Here is an 18,488-nt window from a genome sequence, read left to right as displayed (position 1 = left end):
TAAGGAATAAGAAATCCATCTGCTATAGAAAACCATAATTAAAAGAAAAGCTAACCAAGAGGAATAAAATAAAAATATCACAGGCAGTGAAAAGCCTGAAAGTCTCACTGGAAACCTTTACAGGGATAATTAATGTAAATAATCTTGATCTGAGAAAATCAGGTGTAAGCATTTTTTAAGTAAGAGCAATCTGAATTGTCATTAACATGTTGGAAGAAATAAGAAAAATGCAGTAATTGTATTCTGATACAATGCTAACCAAATTGTTTCTGTATTCCCCCAAGGCCTGTCACATGCATAAGCTCTTTGTTTTACTTTTGGGTTCATTTAAAGAGAGGTGTAATCCAGCTGATACGCACAGTGATGTTGAACCCATTTGCTGTTTTTGCAATGGAAGACAAAATTAATGTCAGTGTTTCACATTCTCGGCATTTTACTAGGCCACCCCTGTAAATCTGAATAGAAGGCTCTACAGCTCTGGCATCTTGAGGTTGGCTTTGTCTCAATACAACCATAGTAGAGTTACAAGAGAAATCCAGCAGTTGAAAATATCAGCATGTATGTGTTGGGCAGATTCTGAAGGCAGTTGTACCAGTGCCCCCATCTTTTGTTCTTTGATCTCAACAGCAGCTCAGCTGAGGCACTGGGTTTGGCACATACCTGGACCCCCCAGCTTTGGTCCCCAAGCACGACACTCCTGATACAAGGATGCGTGACAGCAGGTTGCAGCTGACAACAGTCTGAACTTCAATCTGCTTGGACAAGCTGGTTCTTGTTACTTCAGAGGCCACCATAGTACGGGGCTCTGCTGGAACACACTTACCAGGAACCCTTAATTTAAATAGTGGGATGAGAACTAGTTTAATGACCTTCATCAGCTCTAGACTTTTGAATGTACTAAATACGTTGACGCTCATGCCATCTTTCAGTGGCAGTCCTTCCTGGAGTGCTTGTCAAGCTGAGAAGGACAAGGGGGCCTGTGCAGCAGGTTGCAGGGTACATTCACTCCCAGGTGGTGCAGTCATCATTCTAATGACTCATTAGAGGCCACGAGGCCACAAGGCCACTGTAGCTGGTCACAGGATCGGGACCATTATTTGGGCTGGCACAGGAGAACTTCGGCTGAGGGCACCTGTGAGAATTTGTTTGTCTTTTAATAACGCGTGCTTTCAGAATGAGGAGTTTGTGTAAACTGCTATGATCTCATACATCTCATGTGTCCCCCCAAAAACCAAAAGCTGATTTAGATGGCTTTTAAAATACAATTATTACAGTGGTGGTGTCTCAGAATGAGGGTTCTTCACCCTGTGTGCAGAGAGCTGATTAATGCATATAGTCAAATACAAAGATTTTGTCACGTAGACAAAATATTTGTTTAATTCGTGTCTGTATAGAGATGGGTACTAGCTGGTAACTCCACAAAGCTAGCACACCCTCAGTCTGCCAGCTGTCCACTTTTTATACAGTTTTAACAGTGAAAGTCAGTTCTTTTTGTATGCGTTAACAGTCTGTATCTACAATCACTGGCTCTTACATTCTCCCATCTCTGTTTAAAGTCACAGTACGTATTTCACTACACATGTTCTATGAGTAAGGGTCTCTGTGGGCAAGGGTCTCTTATCTCCGGGAGTTTGATTTTTAGTATTGTAATGAAACAAGTTCCTTTAGGAACGCAGTTATCCTCTGTTTTGCTAGGCTTTTCAAAATTACTTCTGCCTTCCTAATCTTTCTGAAGTTAGTTGTTACTCTTAGATTTACTTGTGTCACTTAGATAGATGTTACTCTTAGGTAGATTTAGATTAGATATTAGAAAAAAATTCTTCACTGTGAAGGTGCTGAGGCACTGGCACAGGTTGCCCACAGGAGTTGTGGCTGCCCCATCCCTGGCAGTGTTCAAGGCCAGGTTGGACAGGGCTTAGACCAACCTGGCCTAGTGGAAGGTGTCCCTGCCCATGGCAGGGGGTTGGAACTGGGTGGTCTTTAAGTCCCTTTCCAAACCAAACCATTCTATGATTCTTCTTCTGATCCAGATGCTTCATTTATCAGACTTTCATCACTCCTCAAGGACTGTGAGCTTGTAAGGAAACACTGTTTTTCCTTGCTACATGCAATTCTAAACTCAAGATTTTCAAGCTTTCACACACATAGTCCTTTACAAAACCCTAACTTCCTCACTGCCGGGTAACAGTGGGAAGACAAACCCCAAGCGCAGGTGTTTGCCAATAGTTTTGGCCTCTCTCGCGGCTCGTAGGGAAGCCCTCCTCGTGGCCTCGCTCCCGTTACCCCAGCGGCCGCCACGCATGCGCAGGCAGAGGCGGGTGCGCGGTGGCAGCGCGGCGGGGAGTGGCGGTGTGTGGTGGCCGGGGGCGGGCCCAGGGGTCCGGATGGCGGCGGGGCCGCGCCATGTTGCGGTGGCTTGTGGCGGTGCTCAGTCACTCCTGTTTTGTTTCCAAGGACATGTTCTACGCGGTGCGCAAGGGCCGGCGGACGGGAGTCTACCGCACCTGGTAAGGGCCGCGGCAGCGCGGGGAGCCGCCGCTGGGCTGGCGTCACCCCCATCCCGCCCTCGCCCTCGGGCCGGCCTCAGCCCCATGCCCTCCCTGTGTTGCAGGGCGGAGTGTCAGGAGCAAGTGAACAAGTTCCCCTCCGCTAGTTTCAAGAAGTTCGCCACCGAGAAGGACGCCTGGGCCTTCGTGCGCTCCGGCCTCCCGGGGCACCAGCAGCCCGAGCCGGCAGGTAGCTCGGCCTCCCCTCGCGTCTCCTCCGTCCGCGGGGGAAGGGCGGCCCGGCGGGGGTGGAGGGAGGAAGGAGGGCGGGAGGAAGGCTGGCTCGACCTGTCTGGCTTGTGCATGGCATCGCTGTAAACAGTGCTACACGTGGGCAGCAGCTCCTGCTTATCTTCCGGTGGACGCCTGGTACCTGGTGGAGTGCCGTGGTGGCCCTGCCCTCTGGACACAGCGATGGATGTGTCTGTGCAGTGGAAGGAATTCTGTGGGTGCTTGTGTCTTCTGTAGGTGCTTGTACGTTGGTTGTGCTGTGTCTGTTTTAAGGGTGGCTATGTGTGTGTTTTCAGTTTGATCAAGGATCAAGAACGATGTATACTATAAAATGTTTTGCATAGTAGCTTGCGGTGGTGTAAATTAACAGGCTAGCATTACGTGATAGTGACTGTTGTTTTTAGAAGCAGGTTTTTCAAATAAGATTTGATATTGTAAGCATGCCCAGGCAGCCAAGAAGGCCAGTGGCATCCTGGCCTGTATCAGAAACAGTGTGGCCAGCAAGGCCAGGGTAGTGATTGCCGCCCCTGTACTGGACACTGGTGAGGCTGCACTTCAAATACTGTGTTCGGTTCTGGGCCCCTCACTGCAAGAAAGACATTGAGCTGTTGCAGTGGGTCCAGAGAAGGGCAATAAAGCTGGTGAAGGGCCTGGAGCACAAGTCTTATGAGGAACGGCTGAGGGACCTAGGGTTGTTTAGTCTGGAGAAGAGAAGACTCAGGGGGACCTTATTGCTCTCTACAACTATCTGAAAGGAGATTGTAGTGAGGTGGGGATCGGTCTCTTCTCCCAAGTAACAAGTGATAGGACAAGAGGTAACGGCCTCAAGCTGCACCGGGGGAGGTTTAAATTGGATATTAGGAAGAACTTCTTCACCAAAAGTCAGGTATTGGAACAGGCTGCCCAGGGAAGTGGTGGAATCACCGTCCCTGGAAGTGTTCAGAAACCATGTAGATGAGGCCCTCAGTGACATGGTTTAGTGATGACCTTGGCAGTCCTGGGGTAATGGTTGGACTTGATGATCTTAGAGGTCTTTTCCAACCTAGTTGATTCTATCTAGTTAAACTTCTTCTCTCTCATATTTTTTTTTTTTTTTTTTTTTTGGAAGGGGCACATGGTCCTCCAGCTGTAACATGGGAAAATGGTAGCCAGAGAGAGGAACCAGAAATAAATGCTTTGTGTTGCAATACGTGCAAAAGGCCGTATGAACAGTCTGCAGGTGAAGAACACATTGCAAAGCGTGTAAAACATGATGAAGTATACTCAGAACCAGCAGTCAGTGAAGATAAATTTTCATATATGGGTGAGGTCTTTCATTATTTCTGTAATTCTTTTCATTTCTTTGCCCTCTTTCATAAGTAACAGGTGTAGTTATTAGACAGCCTTTAGGAAGGTTTGTGTATGGCAGCATCAGGCCCAGCCTAACATTGTTTCTTTTTAAGATGGAAAATGTGAGCCATGATATATTTGTTCACGTTGTCTTTCACTGTAATTTTAACTGGCTTTAACTGGTATCAACATAGAGCTTAATGTGATCGTCATGTGTGTCTGGATTACAGATTGTGTTTAAATATAATGATGTAGCTGGGAAGTTTTAAAGTTGATTGGAGAAGACAGGAACTGTGATGAAAATATGGAAGTTGGGGCAGAAGTGCTTCTTGAGGCTGACTAATTTGACACCAGTCAAATTAGGGGTGTGAAGCTGTGGTGGGACTTCTGGTGCTCTGCATCGCTAACTTACATTGCTTCTGTAGTGAACCTTTTGAAGGGCTCTGTGGGAGGGAAGTTCTGGGGATTAACCTGCTGGCAGACATTTCTTTTTGCTTAAAGAGTCTGTGCCCTTGAAGGAGTTCTTGAGCTTCTGCTTTTGGTAATTACTTTGCAGGTGACTTTGCAGTCGTTTATACAGATGGTTGTTGCTCAGGTAATGGACGTAGCAGGGCACGTGCTGGAATAGGTGTCTACTGGGGGCCGGGCCACCCTTTGTAAGTAGCTGGATGGATTTATTCTTTTTTCTTTTGTTCTTTTTTCTTTTCTTTTTTTTTTTTTTTTAATATATTGCCGTTGGTTTGGATGTAATTTACAATACCAGCCTCCTTTTGAATATGAAACCCTGCTCTTGAGACTCATAATGACAGTGCTGTGAGACAAGTGAGTTACTGAGGGGAAAAGAGAAACCAGCTTCTTTGGGAGGTGAGAATGTAGGGAAAATCAACTTGAAAAAATATTTTTAGGAACTGGAGCTATAACTCACGTAATGCAGAAAGTTTTAAAATAGGTGTAGGTGTGCACAGAAGATGACAAATTTAGCTGCAGATTGGAAGTTAGAGCTAGGTGGAAGTTAGAGCTAGGATATCTATTCATCCTTCTTTATAAAATGAAAGGTAGCTGTCTTGTATAATGGGCACACATTATAAAAATAAATACACCATTCTGAAATTTGGGGGTAACTAATCTACTCTTCATTCCTTGGACACAGAAATACCAGTGAAAGACTTCCTGGACGGCAGACTAATCAAAGAGCAGAAATACATGTAAGTAGTAAATGTCCTAAAATGCTTCTGTGTGTTAGACCACAGTAGCACACTCGTGACTGTTTCAACTCTGGCCTTCAGAAACAGTTACGAAGCTATGAGGGAAGTACACAAAATATGAGGAGTTATGACTTGAAACAAATAATTCTTTTTGAGTTTTATTGATCTTCATTGTATTTTGAATGAGGTAATTCACCTTGAGAATCCCCAAACACCATCAGGACAAGCACAGCTATTTAAAACAGCCTGGCACTTGGAAAGCCTGGTTCTCAAATCTGTATTGTATCCTTTGCATTTTTAATCTCAGACCCTGGGGTGAGTAGTGGTTAAGAGTTGAATCTCTTCCCCTTCGTTGTCAGACCAGCCCCATCAGCATCCAGTAGACCTGGCTTCCCAATGAGAGTCCCATGGTCTAAATAACCAAACCCCTGTCTGTGGCACTGCCAATACAATAGTCTCAAGAGTATTGTATTCCTTAGACAAATATCACAAACAGTTCTAGGCTCTCAGGAGTAACTTTTGTTACTTATGAAGTAAACTTTGTTCGCAACGGCAGATTTAGTCTTCCCTTCTCGCCTCATCTTAATTCTGGTATTGGTGCTATCTCGCACTGTGTGTTTGGAGATGAACTGAAATGAAGAATTGATCTGCTTAAAAATGACAGGAAGTTCATTTTAGTGAGGGACAAGCAAAGGTGATGGTTGTGTGCCAGGGATCAAACTTGTCACTAAAGATCTTTTCAGCTCTACATCCAAACCCAGCCACTTTTCCCTCTTACTATATTTCAGAGCACCAAAAATACCCCTACCCAAAACCCACAAAACCCCCCAAAGCTTTTAGGGGTTCCAGTCTGTTGGAACTGGTATGAATCCTTCCTCCTTGCCAGTAAAGCTTCAGAGGATACCTGTTTGCCTGCTTCAGTAACTGGTCATCAGCATGCATAATTTTGGGAACCTCTGCTCTAAAGTTTGTTGATGCTCATTGATGGAGAGATTGCAGTAATATTCTTTGTAGTTCTGTGTTAGCGTCAGGTATTTTGCTGGTATTTTAATTTTAATTGCATGTGTTCAAAGTCCTGGTCTGAACTGTGATTCTGTTGAAATGTTCTTAAGGCAGCCTGCAAAGCAATAGAGCAAGCAAAGAGTCAAAACATCAAGAAACTAATTATCTACACTGATAGCAAGTTCACTATTAATGGTAAGTTAATGATGTTAGTTTTCCTGATTCTTGAAGATAGGCTGCATGCTGGTTTATTACATAAGGGCCACAGAATATGGGCCTGGGAAGAGGGATATAGGGAAGAGAATGTATAACTTATTTCAACACTGAGGACTGCTTGGGGAAAAAGTTCAGAATATTGCAGGCATCACCTGCTAACTGCATGAAATACAAGCAGAGGCGAAGTGCCTGTTACAGTAAAGACTGATAGAAGTAACTACAGGATTATTGTCTTGAGGCATTCAGTATGACACAAAGCCTGGAAGAAATGTCGTTCGTGTATACTCTATTAAGGATGTACTCGGGAAAGTACTTGGAAGTTGGTGTAGTAACCCTGTAGGTGTTTTGTTTTGCTTGGATTGGAGAGGCTGTGTTCATACACACTTGTGAAGTCCATTCAAGTTTCTTTGCTTTTTACATGTAGACTACACTTCCAGACTTTCAGGCTTTATCTATCTCCTTATTTAAGGAGTTATAGTAAATTTTCTGGCCAGCAAGGGAGAGCCAGAATGTTAAATATTGTTCTGTAGAAATCTGCTTGTATGGTCCTTCTCTGAAGGATTCTGTTTGGTGTGCAGAAGCCATAAGACAAGCGGCCATCTATTTTTCCTCTATGCATGTGTCTCCTCAATTTCTCAGAACAAATAAAACAATAGATTTGTTCTAGCTTACTGTACCATCAGGCAATCCTTAGCTTCAGTTTACTGAAGTTCATGTTGTAATTTTGTGTGTAATGCATACATAGGATTGTAGTGTTTAAATACCTGTTAGGGAAAACATGTTCTGGTAATTCATGTACTAATGGAAAAATGCAATCCTGAAAGACAATGGTAGAGAACCAGACAAAGAATATCTTCTATCTCCAGTGTCTTTGCATGAGACTTTGTACAGAGTTAAAAGGCTCTTTGCTCCAACTTAGAATCGTAGAATGGTTTGGGTTGGAAAAGACCTTTAAGATCATCATCATGCTGGCTTCTTTAATAGCATTTTCGTGGTAATGCCCCCTTTACATAGGTATTACGAGCTGGGTTGACAGCTGGAAAACAAATGGCTGGAGGACAAGTTCAGGAAGAAGTGTAATAAATAAAGAAGATTTTGAAAGACTTGCTAATTTATCAAAAGACATAGAAATTCAGTGGGTAAGCACCTGATTTCTTCTTATTAATGACATCTTAAACATGCTTCTTGTAAAAACTGACAAGTATGACTGTAAGAGTTTTATAGAGCATAATATTGTACATCCATAAAACCATAAATACAGAGAAGCTGCTGGTTTTATTTAAAGCAAATAAGCAAGATAACTAGGCTCTTGGAACCAGGATTTCATTTATTAAAATGCATGTTTGTATTTGTTTTCTGTCTCTTGTTGCTACTTAGATGCCTGCAATAATTACTTTTAGTTCATTAGTACTGTTAGTAGATGAGTTTTCTGTTCCTGGAAACCTAAGCTTAAAACACAACTGTCTTTGAGTCATAGCTGAATTTGTGGGTTTTCTTTTCAGCACTCTGAAGTTGCTGGTTCATTGGTGTAACTCAATCACATGGGTGTCTTTAAACTGAGAAAACTAAGAGATTATAATCCCAAGTAAACTAACTCTAGTTCTTTGTACCGTAACTGTGTTTTTTCCATGAAAACTGGGCATAGAAAGGTCTTTAAAATACCCATTGTTAAGTTTAAAATTGTTTTGCTTCCCAGTAAAGAAGTAAAAACAACAGGAATACAGGTATTCCTGATAAAACATTTTTCTGTGACCTCAGCACTAAACATTGTAGAGGATATCTACCCTCCCCTCCTTCTAAATTTTACTCTAATTCTGGTATAAGCCTACTGATTCTAGAACTAAATCTCTTTACCATTGACTTTTTGGCTGCTAATGGTATATTTATTGGGCTTCTGTCTTGACTCTGTAGAAAACAGGATGAATTAGATCTTTAATGTGCACTTTTCCTGTGAGAAATATGTTAGAGAGATTCTTTCACTCGTGTTGGTCTGTGTTCCAGAGCTGGTGACTCCAAGTAAAGGCTGACTAGAATTTTATATAATTACTCCTATTGTCTGTTGAGAAGAAAGTGTAAAAATTTAAAACTAAAAGCGAAGTTCAGCTGTCCTTCGAGTATTTTACATAAAAAAAAAAAAAGTAGTATTGCTTTGTGCACACTTCTAACAGCTGAGCCAAAACTTGGTAAGACTTCTGTTTTGGGAAGAGTAATGTATGTATATACTTTATCATGGTAACCCCCCTGCTCCAGCATGTGGTACTGCATGGGCTGCAGGTGGATATCTGCTCCATCATGGACCTCCATGGGCTCCACCCTTACCTCTGACAAGGATAGACTTAGGGTTGAAAGTGTTTTCAGTTCCTAATTGAAGGATGGGCAGTTACAACACCTGAAAATTGAGTGATTCTTTTCTGTTCCTGTATCTGAAGCAAGTGCCATAACCACCAAAGCTGCTAGTGGCATAGGGGTCTCTGGCTTTCTGGGAAAAGGTTAACATGGTTTAAGCACTGAATGCAGATAGGTTTTTCTCTCTTCTCTGGAAGTGGGAATTTTGAGTGGGAGCTGTTGTCTGCATTTCTTAAAGGCTAGGTAGTCCTTATAGGCAGTTCACTACTTCCCAGAAGGATGACTTTCACAGTTTGGCAAGACTTTCCTAGAGGAAGGGAGACTGTACATTCCTGAGGAGAACATGTCAGGACTAAATGTGAGGAGAGGGCCTCTATGGAGGTGCTGCTGAACTGTGAGTCGAAGTGTGTGGACTGATCAAATTCTATGTATGTACTTTTTTTCTTGCTTTCTTGCATATCTAACACTCCTGTACTTTTGTTCTAACAGATGCATATTCCTGGTCATGCTGGCTTCCAAGGAAATGAAGAAGCTGATAGACTAGCAAGAGAAGGAGCTAGTAAACAGTGGTCCTGATGTACAGAGACTAGAGACTGTCACAGTGGGAGGGAAAGGACCAGCATCACAGTGACTACTTGAATGGCTGCAGTTGTTTCAGAGTTGAACTTCAAAGTATACTTTCTGGCCTGAAGTATTAAACATGTACCAACTTCAGTGGAGAAAACCGTCACATTTTCTTTTATAGCATTTGTTTTACAATCAAGTTTTTGTATTTTTTTGTTTAATCTGATGATAAAAAGCACTTGCTTTTACCTCATCTTACTGAAGGGCCTCAGTCAGTAGTTTTAACTGTCTTGTAGATTTCTGAAGTCACCTTAAAGACAGACTTCAGAAGGAGTATTAAGTCTTTATCTTGTGTTCTGTATTTTTCCCTTAGCAAAATAAATTAATTTTTTGTACAGAGGTATATATTAACAACCCAAAATAGTTGGGGGAGGGGCACTTTGGTGAGAGGTCAGTGACCTAACACAGAGATCTCTGTTGATATGCTTTGAAATTCTGCCAGTAGCAGGTGGGCTTGTAACACTCACCTGTGCCACACAGCATCATCAGCTACAGCACCTGAGGTTTCTTTATAATGTTACTGACTCTGCAATGCAGCATGAACAAAGTAAAAAGCCAGGTCGTTAGAGAACTTGAATGGTGAATTTTTACAGTTCTCTCTTGCTGCTTAATGTCCAAGCTCTTTGTTTCTGACCTCCTATTTCCATTAAGTATTTTTTATGCATACTGGTTCACATTAGCATTGTTGGTTTCCTCTTCAATGTTGTCCCAAAGGTAATAAATAATTGGCCATTTTACCTGAGATGGAACTAGAAGATGATCAGCTTCTCCAGATCTTCCAGATGTCAGGTGTTTGACTTCATTTTTTCCAGTCAATGATGAGATTAATGGAATGGCTAATGTGCACTTGAATTAGAGAATAATTACCAGTGATCAACACAGTTTTATTTTCTATGCATATACATGGGAAGAGCAAGCAGGTTTGGTATGTTACCTTTGTCAACTTCTTTGTAAGGTACCTTTATACCATTGAACAATAGGGCTTCAGCTGGAGGTCACTGATTTTATTTTTGTATTTGTTGATACAGAATGGTGGAGCTGCTGAAACTTGATTTCTCAGTAGTTCTCATGCAGTATAATATCTTTACTGAGGCAAAGTATAAGCTCTTATGTATTTAGAGTCACGTGAATTGTGATAGAATGAAGAAACTGGCTGGCTAGTGGTTAATAGATGAGTGTGGGTTTTAGATTTATTTTCTCTCATCCAAAACTTCACAGTAAAGGTCATATAGGGCGAAGGTAGTCCACTGATTAGATCTTCCCCTCTGCCTCTTGTATATATGCATACAGTTTTCCATCTCTTCGTTTATTTTAGAAGTTTGGCTTGAAGGAAAACACACCATCAACCCTGATCAGATCTCTGGTTGAGAGATCACAGTGTGACCAACAACATACTGAAGGCATGACATCTAATCATCTGCCTATCAATACATCTCCAGTTAAACAGAGAGATCCTATTTACTGTGTGGAAATCTCTAGGTTTTGGAGCAGCAGCTTTGGAAAATAAGTACAGATAATGGTGGGTAAATCATAGCATCTGTGTAATACTGAATTTAAGCAACTTCATTACCTGAATCTAATAGGTAGATTATAATGGGAGATCTAATAGGAAAGAGTTTTAGGTTAATTTGATACCAATGTTCATTCTTGCTGTGGAAATGCAGGACAAAACAAAGGTAAGAAGAAAGTTACAGGATTAAGGCTGATAAAAGGATGGAAAGCAAATAATACTTCTCAGTGGGACTTAACTTGAGGATCTGCAGAGAATGGTGGCTGTTCAAGTCATTCAGGGCATTTAGTGCCATGACATCCAGTGGGTAAGCATTGAACTTCTGGCTAAATTTGTCTGTGCTTCTAAAAATATAGACAATACCAGCATTGGACCAGCTTACCTGTCATGTTACGGAGCTTAAATTTTATCCTGAATTGATAACCAGTAGTGCTTATACATGGATCCTGTACATTAAAGGAACCTGATACCAGTTCTAAGAATCTGAGAAATACTGGTTAAGATATTTTGGTAAGTATAAGTCTCTTTTTTATGAGGAAAAGTATTTAAGGAGGGATAGTTTCAGTTGTTTCTCATCCTTGCATCGTGTTTAGCTGGTGTTGGTTTATTTGCCAGGTAGAACTGCAGAACTATGCAGGCTGGAGGAGGCCAGAGAGCACTGCTGGAGTGTGTGTTGTCCAGCCCAGCTCTAGCAGCTCCACGCCGAGCAGCTCGCTCAGGATGTGAATATCTCCATGGATGGAGACATGAGCTTTCTGGGCAGAATGCATCTTACCACTGTTTCTCCCCTGCCGCTCCTCAGTTCATTTTTTACTTTTCCATACTGGGGGGTTGCAGTGCAGGTCCTCGTTGAGGCTGAGACCTATTGTTAAGCTCAGTCAGAATACTACTGCCAGGGCGGGCTGGATGTAAACAGAGTTGCTGATGAACCTGTGTTATAACCAGCATGTTACCCAGAGGGCTTGTGCGGGTGAGAAGCCCCGTACCCGGGCAGATCTCCCTCATGGAGGCCTCTCCTCACCTCTGCTGTTGAGCGTAGGGCCGTGCACTAAAATGAAAGCCGTGTCTGCCGCACAACGCTCTCGTTCGGCGTATTTGAGTTGCCCTTTACGGCAATGCCCATAGGCTGGCAGTGCGGGGCTGCTCCCGGACCCTGCGCCGGCCCAGCCGGGGCGGGCCGCTCGCGCCCAGCCCAGCTCGGCCCGGCGGAGCGGAGCGGAGCGCCGGCGGCGGGATGGTGGAGGCCTGGTACATGGACGAGTCCTCGGAGGACCAGCGGGCGCCCCACCGGCTGTGGCCCAACCGCGCCGTCAGCCTGGAGCAGCTGCGGCGCCTCGGCGTGGTCTACCGCAAAGTCAGTGAGGGCGTATGGCGGTGGCGGGGCCGCGCGGGCCTGGCAAGGCCCGGCGCTGGCGGGGCCTCGGGCGGCCTGGAGGAGGCGGTGCCTGAGGCTCGGCCACGGAGAGCGGCAGCCGGTACCGGCCGCATCCGTGCCTGCGGCGCTGCCGAGGCCGGGAAAGGGGGAGGCGGCAGGCGCTGCCCAGCAGTGTCTGTGGGGGGCTAGAGGGGGGACACTCGGTGCAGGTGCCTCTGCCGAAGCTGGCGCAGCCTGTGTACCCATGGCGGCCAACTCGGCTTCACCTGGCGCTCCTGGGGCTCGGGCTTTTCCACGTTAGTGCCCTGAATTGTGCTTTGTGTCTGAGTGCCCGCTCCCGCCGTTTTTTCCCTTGCCTGTTTTTTAGTTGGATGCTGATAACTATGAGACTGATCCACGTCTGAAGGAGATCCGGAGAGCAGAAAACTATTCTTGGATGGATATAATAACCATACACAAAGACAAGCTTCCAAACTATGAGGAAAAGGTACGCGAGTCTTTGCGTTCGGTGGGGATTTGCGCCCTGCCGCCGGCCGCTAGAGTGTGCAGCCGGCTTCTTCACACCTGCGCAGCCCCGGGCAGCGGCGCAGGGTGAGATCTCCAGTGTCAAACACATCCTGTGCTGAAGTCCTTCACGTTAAAATAGCAGCGCTGGTCTGATTTAAAAAATAGCAGATGAGTTTTGCTTCTGTAGATTGCCTTCAAAGATTTCAAGATAGTTTCCCTCACTGTGTCATTTTGAAACTAAGATTCCTACCTGCGGAGCCCTGCCAATGTTGGCCTATCCTCAGAGAGCCTCCCAGGATGAAGGCAGGTGGTTGCCAGCTGGGCATGGGCTTTGAAGGCTCACACATCCTAATGGCTGCTTGCAAAACATGTCTTTTCAAAATGAATGCTAACCATATGGAACCAGAGGGATGCATTCCCTGTACAAGAAGATTTTTTTACCTTGGGAAACTGGTACTTTGGCTGCTTCTCGACAGCTGAATGCCAATGGTGCCAGGCTCTTGTGTGAGCCTCCTAGAAGGAGCTTCCTCCTCCAAGCCTCTGGGTGTTGGTGTGCTGCTCTGACCTGAGGACGGCAACCCAGTGTCACTTCCATATTTTCATTATATTTCCATTTACCAGTCTGTTTTAAGTTTGGTTTTAAATTGATGACAAGATGATTAGGTAGTGACTTAGGTTGCCTGGACAGGCTCTAGCTGACACAAAATGGGCCATTACTGACAGGGCATATGGACTTTTGCTCCTCTTGCAGCGCTGGATTGGTACTGGCTCAGGGACACTGTCACTAGCATGGCTAAACAGCATCCAGACCGGAGCAGGTCATGGTATCTGGTGATCACACTGCTCTCCATGCACTAACCCGCTCAGGTCGCTGTTAATTGAACATTTAAAGCACGGTTTTGTTCAGTGCTGTGAAATGTACAAAGAATTCGCCACTCCAGATACAAAGAATTCATCATTCCAGAAACAAGCAGAATGTTGCTGCTGTTGCCTGAGGGGAGAGAGCCTGGAGCTGGGGCTCGCTGTGTGGGGCAGGCACAACATGCTGCTTACATCAGATTGCTGTATGTGGCCAAGTTTGGCAATAACTGCATTTTCACATACAGCTGTAGTAGCTTGTGGGGCTGATTCAGCCCTACAACAGTGTAAAAAAGGGGGGATAACCTGTAGCTCTATTTTATTTTTGCATGTTGGGAAAGAAAAAGCACAAAATGATCAAAATGAACAAGTGTGAGGACCAAATCCTGCAGTGGGAAATTTTACCCATCTCTCTCTCTCAAATGGGTGTGAGCTTTACTGTTATTCAGCGACTGGTTATGTGCAGCTATAGCTGCTGTTTCTTGTCAGAGAAATTCCTGTGTTGCAAAGGGAATGTAGCACCTTGCTTAGAAGTATCCTGAGACAGGGTCTAGCTGGCTGGATTCGCCCTTTTAACCACTACGGTCTCATCTGTTAATCACTGTGCAGTTACCCTTTGAAAGCCTTTGCTGCTTTGTTACATGTTTCTACTAGATTTCTTTACAGTTTTATTGTGTTCAGCAGTTTTAAGACACTTGCTATTCCTAGATAAAAACGTTTTATGAGGAACATTTACACCTAGACGATGAAATTCGCTACATCTTAGATGGATCTGGCTACTTTGATGTTCGAGACAAGGATGACAAATGGATCCGGATTTCCATGGAGAAAGGAGACATGATAACCCTCCCTGCTGGCATATATCACCGATTTACACTGGATGAGAATGTATGTTGTTACAGATTACTGTAAATTTTGATGACAAATCCATGTGAGTAGATACCACATTAGTAACTACATGCCCTGAGACTTGCAGTTCATTAGCAAAACATATTAAATATGAAGTAGGAATATGAAAAATACTAAATAATTCACAGCATCTGAACCTTTCATCTCCAGATCACAAATACAGCTTCCTCTCGTCAGCTGTAACTGCAAGTCATTGCCACGTGATATCCGTAGCATATCTTATGTGACAGCAGCGTAAGAGCCAAACCTGCGGCTGTCCCTCTCCCAGTCGCCCCTGCTATCAGTTGAGGTGGAGATGGTACAGATGGATCCTTCTGTGTTGCCTTGTGTATCTTCATGGGGATAGACAGAGCATATCTGTGTCCAGCAGTGGTGTTTTGATAAGTACTAAATTCACCTTCAGGGAAAGAAAGATTTAAGTGTCCACTACTCGCAGCTAGCGTGTGCTAGGCTGGATGCTGGCTTCACAGGAGGTGACCTGCTTTCAAAGGGTATTTTTGGCAATGGGACTGTGAGAGTGGCACATGGAGTCCTGATCTGTGTGTCTGCCCCTGCGGGCTTTTACAAATATGTTTGTAACTGCAGCTTTATCCCTGGAAAATGTGTGCTGTCTCCTGTGTGGCAAAATCCCATCTCTGGCGTAGTCTTGAGAGTGGTATAATTTTAAATCAGCCATCCAGACAGCAGTTATCATATATGTAAAGAAAGGAGAAGCTGCTTTGGTGAAAAAACTGGCTTTTCATGTCTGCATTTTCTGCTCCACAGTGAATCAGCTACAGCTGCTAGTTTAAGGCTTCTCCTTTATGTAGACAAAATGTCAGAGGTTATAGGTTGAATGCAGAAGTCTTAAATGTTTGTCCACTTCAGGAAATTCAGCCCAGAAGTGGCTTCAAAGTAAATTCTTTAGGTGCTGCTGGACCCTTGCATTTTGCAGCTAAGTTCTTTGGGTACCTAACTTTATTCTTGACATTGCTGAGCACCTGGGTGCAAGATAAGTGCTTAGCAGTGTTGACAAAGTAGGTAGGGTCTAAATCTACAGCGTAGTGAACAGGAGAGGAGAGTTCTCCATAAATCAGTGGTCGGAGCGCTTCTGTAGGACATAAAATCCCGTTTTCTGCTGCCACAGCTGTGCCTTGCACCTGGCGTATTTTTGGTTAGCTGGTGGCAGGGGCTGTTGCTTTTCCTATTGGAATCCGGAGACTTTTCACTTCCCGAAGCATTATTTTTCAGCTAGTTTATGCATTCCCCATTCAGCTTTTATGGCTCTCATTTTGAAGCTTCTGGTATTCCTCAAAAGCATTGAGTATCCATCTTGGGTATTCTGATCGCTGTTGTTTAACTAAGCAAGTAGGATTTAGATGCTGCATTGCTCAGTGTTGTGGATCCAGTGCAAAAGATTTGCATAAGACAGCAGGTTTAGGGTTGTTTTTGTTTTTTTTGAAACAGGGAGAAATAGCATCGCTGTCTGACCTGGAGGCACATGTGACACAGTGTATCACTGCATAGGTGCAAAATCTCCCAGGGCAGTAGCTGGGAGCAGAACAGCGCTGGAGTTGTATAGTTTTCTGGAACATGTGAAACTTTCAGTTCGTCTTGAGATGGTTTCAAAAATTTCTATAGAATTGCAAATGAAACATTAACTTCAGAACAAAGATCCCATGGAAAGGAGCTCTTAAATTACTTCTTGTTCTTTGACAGAACTACATCAAGGCAATGAGGTTGTTTGTTGGAGAACCCGTCTGGACACCATACAACAGGCCAGCTGATGATTTTCCTGCTCGGAAAGCATATATGAAGTTTTTGGCTGAAGAAGCACAGTAACAGTGTCCGAGACCTGACAGGGGAAGAGCCTGAAGCCCTGTCAGAATAAATGTGACCGGTGGCTCTTCACTGATTATACTTCTACTTACTTATACAATTGGAATCACACAATTATAGAAAAAAATCAGATTGAAAGGTCATTGGAGGTTATCAAGTCCAACCCCCTCAAAGTACCAGGCCGACTTTAAAGCTAGACCAAGCTCAAGACCATGAGGTTTGGAAACCTCCAGTGATGGAGGTTCCACAGCCTGTCTGGGCACCCATTCCAGTGCTTAGCTGCTGTTGTGGGCGAGCATTTGTTCTTTGTGGCCAACTCCCTGGTCGCCCTTTGCAACTGTTGTCTCTGGCTCTTTCATGGAATGCTTGAGAAGAGTCTGACTCTTGTCTTCTCCACAGTCCCTTCTCCAGTGGGAAACTAGTTAGGTTTCCTCTAAGCCTTCTCTTCTCCAGGCTTGACAAACCAGTGTCCTTAGCTGACCATTTTTCTGTCAAGGAAGATGTTCAACACATTCTGCCCTAGCTTTGACTACAGAGGAGTATCATTTGTAACCACCTGACAGTTAGGCTTGAACCACTGACCATTTTGATCCAGAATCTAATGGTCCAGAGTTTTTTCATCCGCCTTGTAGTTCATACCCTCAGTCTAGCTACAAGGCTACTGTGGGACATGCTGTGGAAAGCCTTGCTGTGGTCAATCTGAATGACATCTGCTGCTTCCCTTCTGCCATAGCACCAGCCGTTGCCTCTCAGGTGGCAGTCAGGATGGGCCACCAGAATGTGCCCTTGGTAAATGGGCGCTGGCTGGTTGCTCCCCATCACCTGCTGTTTCATGTACCTGGACCAGCTTCTGTAACAGCTTATACAGTAATTTTCCTGGGGACTGAAGTGAGGCTGTCCAGACTGTAGTTCCACAGATCTTTCTCCCCTTTTTGAAGATGGCTGTATCAGTTGCCTTCTTCCACTCAAAAAGGTTTTCCTGATCTCTGTGACCTTTCAAGGATGCAGTGGCCTCAGTGACCTTAGGTAGTTGCATTTACAATTGCTCAGGAATCCATTTTCTAACCTTTTCTTTTTTTTTTTTTTTTCCCTTGATATCTCTGCCAGGTAGAATTGGGAGAGGTGGGCTACATTAATATTCATTCTGCTCTGAATCCATGCTAATGAACTACATAGGATTCTGGTTTTAATTAAAGAAAATAAAGCCTGCTTCATTCTTGTCTAAAAATGCTCATAAGAGGCATTTGCATAATTGGCATTTTAGTATGCAGCTTCCCAAGTTCTGCCTTGGTACATAAAGCTGTGGCTTTCTCTCAGCACAATGTAGCAATTGGCTCTTGTGAGTGATTAATAAAATTACTTTGTCTTGGATATGGGGTTTTTTTGCTTGTATGGTTTTGGGTGTTTGTTTGGTTGGTTTTTTCTTGTGCTGACTTTAAGGACGCATTGAACAATGGTGGAACTGTAATTCCTAATCAGCTTTTATTCCTTGTGCTGCTATTGACTTGTTCTGTAACATGGGACACTGTGTGCCTCAGTTTCTTTAGCTGTAGGATGGAGAAGAGCAGACTTACACATGCTGGTCTGGTTCTCAGTAAATGCCGTGCCGTCACACAGGACGTGCAGCTCCTCAGCAATGGGCACTGAAGCATTTTGGTATGAATTTGCTCTTTACAGTGATGAATTACTTTATAATGACAAAGTACTGCTTGCACCAGCTCTCCATGGGTGACAGGAGCACAGGCTCTGTGCTGGCTGTAGACTGTGTGCCCATTTCAGCCAGATACAATACAAGCTCCTGCCTTGCAGTTTCCTGAATAAACATGATTCTAGAAAGAAGTTGAAACCTGGGCTTACATGAATTTTCCTAACGTAGCAGACATTAGGAAAGAAGGAAATTAGGTTGAAAGCTGAACTGTCCCAGTGTTCCTCCCTATGGGTGTGCACGCACCCGGTCTGCAGCAGGCAACAATGTTTTCTCACTCTGTGGCAGTGTTACTTTTAACCTTTTC

At 44.1% G+C, this 18,488-nt stretch overlaps 2 protein-coding genes across 4 annotated transcripts; both read left to right on the top strand.

The window, feature by feature from the left end:
* Positions 1–2,269: 2,269 nt before the first annotated feature.
* RNASEH1 (ribonuclease H1) lies at positions 2,270–10,152 on the top strand. Of its 3 annotated transcripts, none has more exons than XM_030490931.2 (8): positions 2,270–2,507; positions 2,612–2,736; positions 3,886–4,080; positions 4,663–4,762; positions 5,257–5,311; positions 6,424–6,508; positions 7,544–7,668; positions 9,365–10,152. In XM_030490931.2, the coding sequence occupies exons 1-8, from the start codon at positions 2,404–2,406 to the stop codon at positions 9,449–9,451; spliced, it is 876 nt and encodes a 291-aa protein (XP_030346791.1). In that variant the 5' UTR covers positions 2,270–2,403; the 3' UTR covers positions 9,452–10,152. The 3 variants fall into 3 exon arrangements, with proteins under 3 accessions (XP_030346791.1, XP_030346792.1, XP_030346790.1); XM_030490930.1 differs by having other exon boundaries at positions 2,355–2,507; positions 3,883–4,080; XM_030490932.1 differs by lacking the exon at positions 3,886–4,080 and having other exon boundaries at positions 2,290–2,507.
* A 1,758-nt stretch (positions 10,153–11,910) lies between these two features.
* On the top strand, positions 11,911–17,847 carry ADI1 (acireductone dioxygenase 1). Its single transcript, XM_030490933.1, has 4 exons — positions 11,911–12,363; positions 12,752–12,871; positions 14,458–14,637; positions 16,357–17,847. The coding sequence occupies exons 1-4, from the start codon at positions 12,244–12,246 to the stop codon at positions 16,477–16,479; spliced, it is 543 nt and encodes a 180-aa protein (XP_030346793.1). The 5' UTR covers positions 11,911–12,243; the 3' UTR covers positions 16,480–17,847.
* Positions 17,848–18,488: the final 641 nt, after the last annotated feature.

This window comes from Strigops habroptila, chromosome 6 (assembly GCF_004027225.2).
Source record: "Strigops habroptila isolate Jane chromosome 6, bStrHab1.2.pri, whole genome shotgun sequence".
In the NCBI taxonomy this organism is placed as follows: Eukaryota; Metazoa; Chordata; class Aves; order Psittaciformes; family Psittacidae; genus Strigops; species Strigops habroptila.
Note: the sequence above shows the minus strand (reverse complement) of the source record. Positions and strands in the feature narration are given on the sequence as shown.

Excerpts from the sequence above, each read along its gene's own strand:
- RNASEH1 (XM_030490930.1), top strand. The coding sequence starts at position 2,404 with ATGTTGCGGTGGCTTGTGGCGGTGCTCAGTCACTCCTGTTTTGTTTCC. Across the intron at positions 4,081-4,662 it reads AGATAAATTTTCATATATGG|GTGACTTTGCAGTCGTTTAT; the intron begins GTGAGGTCTTTC and ends ATTACTTTGCAG. Across the intron at positions 5,312-6,423 it reads ATCAAAGAGCAGAAATACAT|GCAGCCTGCAAAGCAATAGA; the intron begins GTAAGTAGTAAA and ends AATGTTCTTAAG.
- ADI1 (XM_030490933.1), top strand. The coding sequence starts at position 12,244 with ATGGTGGAGGCCTGGTACATGGACGAGTCCTCGGAGGACCAGCGGGCG. Across the intron at positions 12,364-12,751 it reads TCGGCGTGGTCTACCGCAAA|TTGGATGCTGATAACTATGA; the intron begins GTCAGTGAGGGC and ends CCTGTTTTTTAG. Across the intron at positions 14,638-16,356 it reads GATTTACACTGGATGAGAAT|AACTACATCAAGGCAATGAG; the intron begins GTATGTTGTTAC and ends GTTCTTTGACAG.